Source organism: Limulus polyphemus, unplaced genomic scaffold (assembly GCF_000517525.1).
Source record: "Limulus polyphemus unplaced genomic scaffold, Limulus_polyphemus-2.1.2 Scaffold1733, whole genome shotgun sequence".
Lineage (NCBI taxonomy): Eukaryota > Metazoa > Arthropoda > Merostomata > Xiphosura > Limulidae > Limulus > Limulus polyphemus.
In genome coordinates, this window is record NW_013667343.1 from 28359 (window position 1) to 36357 (window position 7999).

The following is a 7999-nucleotide window of genomic DNA, read 5'->3' on the forward strand; positions in this document are numbered from 1 at the left end:
GAAGTTTTGGAAGATCACTGCGTTGGCAGTAGTAGAGCTCCAAAGTACCCATGGTGACAGAAAGTGTAGTACCAGTTCTTGTAATATTTAATGAAGAAGTTTTGGAAGGTGTAGTAACAGTTTCCCTGACGTTTATTGGAGATGTTTTCTAAAAGATAACTCTTTTTTTTTGACACTATAAGCCCATAAAGTATCCGTACCGACAGAAAGGGTAGTACTAGTTCCTCTGATCTCAACAGTAATGGGATCATCCTTGGCTCTTTGATGCCATTTCAAGAACTTGATGCTATCCGTGTTGTACAGGTCAAAGATGTTGCCAGTTCTTCAACATCCACCTGATATTCTGAGGACACTTTTCCACAGCTCACAAAACATTTTCAACTTTGCCAACTTCACTGATACTTTTCGATCACGGGAGATGGAGCTTTTGGAATTGCATGTTAACCTTAATAAGTAAGCTTAGAGGTGGAGCTACTAAGGTAAAAATTGTGTACTCTGCGTTTGAGAGTTTTTTAATGGAACCAGTCTATCAAAGTGTTTTAACGTTCGATGAAATAAATTCACATTTTCCTTTCGGAATTAAAGTAAGTAAAATACTAGGCTAGTACCAGACACGCTTGATGATTCCCGAGATATAAGGCAACCATTGAAAGAACGTACCTTAGAAAGCTCTGCCTTATTACGTTATCTATTTGTGAGTCATTCACCTTTTCCCTCATTTTTGGCCAACGTATAATGAATGTTTCCAGTTGGAAATGTTAGAAGCTATTGCTTATACAATTCTCGCAAATAGATGTGGCAAATTGGGAGTGGCACAGCGAAGGCTTCTAACGCTAAAAACCTGGTTTCGATACTCATGGTGAGGACAGCACAGATATCCAGTTGTATAGCTTTATGCTTAACTACAAACAAACAAAAGCAAATTGGGAAAAAAAGCCTGCCATTCATACGCACACACACACAAAAGATGATGTTTGTTTACACTGACTCTTTTTATATATATTTCTGGAGTATGCTTACAGCTGACCTGTTTGTTATATTTATTTTTTCTGGTGTTTGTTTACACTGAAGTTTTTAATATATATTTCTGGAGCTTGTTTACAGCTGGCTTGTTTGTTATATTTCTCTTTCGGGTGTTTGTTACACTGATTCTATTTATATAGTTCTGGAGTGTTTTTACAGCTGACCTGTTTGATACACTTCTCTTTATGGTGTTCGTTTACACTGGCTGTTTTGATATATTTCTGGATTTTATTTACACTGACTTGTTTATATATTTCTGGACTATGCTTACAGCTAACCTGTTTGTTATAATTGTCTTTCTGTTGTTTGTTTACACTGACTTTTTTGATATATTTCTGGAGTATGTTTACAGCTGACCTGTATGTTATATTTCTCTTTCGGTGTTTGTTTACAGCTGACCTGTTTGTTATATTCCTTTTTCTGATGTTTTTTTTACACTGACGTTTTGATATATTTCTTTTTCTGGTGTTTGTTTATACTGACGGTTTGATATTTTCTGGAGTATGTTTACAGCTGACCTGTTTGTTATATTTCTGTTTCTGGTGATCGTTTACACTGACTTATTATTTGATATATCTCTGGAGTACCTTTACAGCTGACCTGTTTATTATATTTCTCTTTCTGGTGTCTGTTTACACTGACGTATTATTTTATATATTTCAGGAGTACCTTTACAGCCGACATGTTTCTTGTAGTTACATTTTTGATGTTTGTTTAAACTGAATTATTATTAGATATATTTCTGGAGTACGTTTACAGCTAGCTGACCTGTTTGTTATATTTTTTTTTTCTGGTGTTTATTTAAACTGAATTATTATTTGATATATTTCTGGAGTATGTTTACAGCTGGGTTATTCGACGTATAATTTCTCCTTCTGGGGGTTGTTTACAGCTGATATATTCTCGTTTTGGAACCTTTATTTTGTATATTTTAACAAACCTCCACAATTCTTTTTCAGGATATACAGACCATACAGGAAAATTTCAGAAAAAGCTAAATGAACATTTCTTCTTGACGGATCCCGAGGCTTTAATTTGGACTCATTTTCCACACGATGAGTTGGAGAATGATTACTGCAGGTAGCGTATTATCTTGCTGTACATTTTCTTAGTTAACTTAATAACTTTGTTTTCTGAAAGCATAAAATAAATACATCATGTCCACTTACATACTACTTTTTCTTCTTCAGTAAAGTATTCAAATCATCTTCTTTTTGCCAAGTTCCGAAGAAATTCAAAATATATTGAGAAGTCAATGGAATATTATAACAAGCCCTAAGTAACAGTAATTTCTTCTGTCTGTTTGATTTTCCAGTTTAAAATATAAATGTACACATTAAAATGCTTTTAGGCCCGGCATGGCCAGGTGGTTAGGGCTCTCGACTCGCAATCTGAGGGTCGCGGGTTCGAATCCCCGTCACACCAAACATGTTCGCCCTTTCAGCCGTGGGGGCGTTATAGTGTGACGGTCAATCCCACTATCCGTTGGTAAAAGAGTAGCCCAAGAGTTGGCGGTGGGTGGTGATGACTAGCCTTCCTCTCTAATCTTACATTGCTAAATTAGGGACGGCTACCGCAGATAGTCCTCGTGTAGCTTTGTGCGAAATTCATAACAAACAAACAGACAAATAATGCTTTGATACGTTGAACAGTGAATGCTGGTCATAAAGTAAAGCTTTAAGCGTTGATATATTCAAAGCTATAAATTCGAGATGTATCGTTACTAAAGTATTACTTTTGTTTAAATATTTGGATACTACTTCTTAACTAATTCTCTTTTAATTCTCACAGACTGAATAGAACTCTTAATTGTGTATTTAGAACTCATTCGTCATTAAACTCAATTGTTTAAAAAGTGGACGAGGTGAGTAACGGTATAGTTATTACTATAATCAGTAAACGACAAGTAGAATAAAAATATTGTTTCACTCGGACTCAGAGTTTGAAAACTGAGTACTCAAAACTATCATACACGTAAAATAAATTCAACATTTTCTGATATTTCTATTTTTTTTTGTTTTTTTTTTCAGGTGGCAACTGCTCGACAAGCCAATCACTTTGGAGCATTTTAATGCTTTGCCCAAGGTGACGCCATTTTTCTTCCAATACAATCTCAAAATACGATCTCGTCCACAAAATCCAATGAAATGTAAAGTACAAACTGAGATCAAACTTGGAGCTCACGAGCCTATGCGGTACAAGTTCAAAATGTATCCCGCTGACGAACTAGAAAACTCGTCACTGAATAACTACGTCTTCTGTCAGCTCAAAGAAGACCGTTTAGTCGGATCGTTTGTAATCTCTCCGCCGATAGAGGGCAGGTACTACTTTAAAATCTACGCCAAGCCGGAGAAGGATATGAATGATGACACTACTCTTCACAGTGTCATCATTTTCCTCGTGGAGTGTGAACGAGCGAGGAAATATATCCAACCATATCCACTGAACGAGGTTCCCTGGGGTCCAACACAAAGCTTCTTTAATTTCAACATGAAGCTAATCAACCAATCAGGGCCTCTCATCGTGACGTGGGGTGGACGAAGGAAGGTGACACTGGAGATGAGCACGTCTATGTTGATTACTCCTCAAATGTTTGATGCGGATGGCATGGAACTAGACCTTAAGAGTGTTCTTATTCGAGAGGATCATGACAATCGAATCACCTTTACCATCCTCCCGTTTCGCGTTGGTCTCTATAAGCTAATGATCTTCGGAATGCCAAAACCCAAGCAGAAAGGGAAATGGAGACTACCCCTCATCGCTTCGTTTTTGATCGACTGTAAACTAACGAAACAAAACAATGAAGACGATTTACCTTCACCTACAGGAAGAAGTACAGGGAAAAAAAGCTTCTAAGACTAACAAAAGAGTAAGAATTGTCCCTGTCCATTGAACTGTAAACAATACGAGTTGCCGCTCTGTTATTTTCATAGTATCTAAACGTACGACAAACAAAGAGTAGCCTTCAAGTCCCCGTCTTTACATAGAAACTTTGGGATCTGCTTCAAAAGACGCTTCCACAGAAAAAATGTCCCGAAAACACCAACAGAGAATTATAATTTGAACATCCAAACAACGAAGTGGGTAAATCATTGAACTAAATAAAAATAATAGAACCTCTATTCTCTGTCTCTCTAAATCCAATAGTGACTTTAGGAAGAGACTTACAAGTGAAAAGTTAAGTAAGAACAGAACGTTTGATGTTTGTCGTTCTGTGAAGTTACCAAGTTTGTTGTAGGAACCATTGTGTATAGCCTCCAATATTTTTCAACACTTAATACCACAGCACATTCTATGCTTTTATATAGAATTCTGAGGTTATATTCTTATCTTTTCTGGTGTATGCATAAAGCTAACCTTCAATTGTATTATAATTTCATAAAAAGAACACTATATAACATATTTTCAGTTCACACCAAAGTGCTATTTGCTAGTTGTTTTGAAAACGAAATACTTAGAATACAATTAAAAGTTATGTGATATAAGTTACACCTGAGAGAGGTTTATCAAAGTCCGGTCATTAGTTGTGTATTAACTCATTTGTGAATAGTTTATCGGTTTTTTGGAAACTGGAATCAAAATGTTATTGTGTAAATCTTGTAGAAGTTAGGGCTAGCCTTACTCATTAAGTGTGGTTTTTCGTGACGTCATATGCATCACCGTAACTAGAGCCAATCAATATTCTACCAAGGTCAAACTTGTGTTTCAAGCTAGAGCTTCTAATCATATATATATGTGTGTGTGTATTTGAGAGTGAGTGAATGAAGGAAGCCAAAAAAAAAAAAACAACAACCCCAAAACCGAGGATATGACCTGGGTATCCGCATAACAAGCTACGGCCCTGGTCATACGCATTTACTTGAGCCTATAAAAAGCCGGTGACCAAAACTGTAACGAAACAATTTCCTTTACTATTGATATAAATAAAGAACACTCATATTAACAGTAATTTTGTAATGTGTTCTAATTTTCATAACTGAAATTGTTCATATGGTCTTGAAAATGAATAAAATTGTCGTGGAAATAAATTACATTAAAGAAATGTTATGTTACTTATCTTTGATAGGTTGTTTAGGCAGAGTATTCATAATGAATCTAAGTTTCAAATGGACACCAACTGCCTGTTGTAGAAACCTACAAGTGTAGAGGACAACGTTTCGAAAGTCTTCCGCCTTTCGTCTTCAGGTCGTCCTCTACATTTGTATGTTTCTACAACAGGCAGTTGCTGCCCACTTGAAACTTAGGTTCATTATGTTACTTATGTTTTATGTTATTTAATGAAAGTTCACCCCTCAAAATATTTCATAATCGTTAACACGACAGTATCTCAAGTAAACAATTGTCCGTGTTTCCTACCATTGAATACAGAGGGCCTGTCTAAAATCTCAATGTTTATAATCCACTTAGGGGATCAGTTAAACAAATAACTAAGGCATGTATCAAACCTTATCACCTAAACTTACAATCATCTCATTGAAATCCTAATATTGTAAATCGGTAGAGAAAAGTAAAATCCATGCAATGTTAAACCTAAGAAAATTGTATACAATCTTACGAAATGGTGACCGATTGAGTACTTAACAAACTAATCTAGCAAGTCGTACAGTAATGATTAAAGCACTAAGCTTAATTGAAAGTGGAAAAAAAAGTTTTCCCGTGATTTGGAAGAGACCGAGTGTGAAACATGAACGAAGCTAGCATAAAAATGATATTGTTGTTAAGTCTGGCAACTCACAGAATATTATCTATGCCTCATATATATATATTAAATCAGATAGATGCACGCGGAGTCTTTGCCTTAAGTATCTCATGGTATTAAAATAATCGAGTGATATTTCTAGCTGATTGTTTTATTCTCGATAAATTCTTTTATGATAATTAATAAATGCACGAACATGATAATATATATATATGAATATACGTGTAAACCACATTTGACCATACTCTGACAGACCATTTTTAAAGTTAAAACAATACATCACCTTGTTGTCCGTATTGGTTTTGGTTTTGATATCCAGTTTAACCATTTTTATAGTCAGGAGTTCAGAAATAAAATATATTTATAATATTACAGTGAAACAAAAGGAGTCCAACAAATCAATCCAGATAGACGTGTAATTATAGCTATATTTTTCATCGGGGACAAAGCACAATATATGTATATTAGATGTTTTGACACACAAGTGCTTTTGTTTGTATATTATAACAAAATTTATGACACACAAGTGCTTGTAATTGTATATCATAACCAAGTTTCTGACACACAAGTACTTGTATTTGTATATTATAACCAAGTCTGTGACACACAAGTGCTTGTATTTGTATACCAGAACCAAGTTTGTGACACACATAAGCTTGTATTTATATATCATAACCAAGTTTATGACACACAAGTGCTTGTACTTGTATATCATAACCAAGTTTATGATACACAAGAACTTGTATAACATAAACAAGTTTATGACACACAAATACTTATACTTGTATATCATATCCCAGTTTGTGACACACAAATGTCTATACTTGTATATCATATCCAAGTTTGTGACACACATGTGCTTGTATTTGTATGTCATAACCAAGTTTATGACATACAAATGCCTATACTTGTATATCATATCCAAGTTTGTGACACACACGTGCTTGTATTTGTATGTCATAACCAAGTTTATGATACACAAGTGCATATGTTTGTATATCATATCCAAGTTTGTGACACACGTGCTTGTATTTGTATGCCATAACCAAGTTTATGATACACAAGTGCATATATTTGTATATCAATGTATAATCTATTATATAGTTATTGTTATGTTAAACAAATTTAAAAGTTTGCAATTTTCAAAATGGTTATCTAGTTCAATCTTATGATAACAATTCTTCTTTTCTTTTTAGAGACAAGACCTGTTAACAGGTTTGTTAGAATATAAAGTTACCTCATTTTAAAGCAAGTATGCAAGTGAGCACAATATGTTGTACTTTAACACTTCCGTCGTTTTAGAAATAGTTAATATAATCTTCATATATGTAATACATATATACAGATTATATGTTACACTAAGATAAAATGTTAATGTTTAGGCGGTAAACAAAAAATAAATCAAAGATAAAAACTGTATATAGGTCTATTGTAGAGTATATAAATATCAACTGTTTTGTAGAAATTATTTCAATAAAACGTTCTACAACAAAGACTAATTGAGTCTGACTTGCAATATATTTGGTTTTATCGTGATGTCGTAAAGTCAACGTCATTGGACGTTGCTGATATGTCTCGTGTTTGTTTTGTTTTTGTTCGTTCATTAGTCCAGTTGTTTAATATCAAAATGTTGTCATATATGATGTCATTATTGTAATGCTATCAACTGTCATTTCGATAAAATTCATTTTGGAGTTGCTGTAAAAAAATATATTCCACAATTAAAGTCAACAGCGACAGGTACTGAACCCTTGCTATTATAAGCTTTGTTTTTAGTCTTAAAGTGTACATTTCAGAACACTGGTAAAAGTAGTGAAATAGCCTTATCGAATATCTCTAATATCTCTTTTAAATGCAAGGAGAAATATCAGAGTAACTTTCACACAGTAAAGAATAGTGTGCATTGTAACTTTCACACAATAAAGAATAGTGTGCATTGTAACTTTCACACAGTAAAGAATAGTGTGCATTGTAACTTTCACACAGTAAAGAATAGTGTGCATTGTAACTTTTACACGTGGAAATATCTGGTTCCACTAAACAAAATTAAAACAAAACGACTTTACTCGTGGGCGCTTCTCATACGGCGTCAAAAGCGACAAATGTGTGCAATACGAGTGATATTTCTCAGAATATATAAATATACACCTGGAAAAAAGTTAAGCACCCCCGTGTTTTTTTCAAGTGATTCAGATTCGACGTTCTTGTGACTGATTATAAATTACCATTCAATCTAAACGTGTTTATCAAATGAAATTATGCATTATTGGGCACAAG

The 7999-nt window shown here is 34.2% G+C and overlaps 1 protein-coding gene across 1 annotated transcript in view; it reads left to right on the forward strand.

Annotated features, from left to right (window-relative positions):
- Window positions 1-3879, forward strand: part of LOC106464746 (kyphoscoliosis peptidase-like) — a gene marked incomplete at its 5' end in the record, with an annotated part of 20724 nt that extends 16845 nt beyond the window's left edge. Inside the window, 2 exons of the mRNA XM_022392536.1 lie at window positions 1983-2103; window positions 3054-3879. Of these exons, the coding sequence (XP_022248244.1) occupies window positions 1983-2103; window positions 3054-3879 (947 nt within the window). The remainder of the gene's footprint in view (window positions 1-1982; window positions 2104-3053) is intronic.
- Between the last annotated feature and the right edge of the window lie 4120 nt (window positions 3880-7999).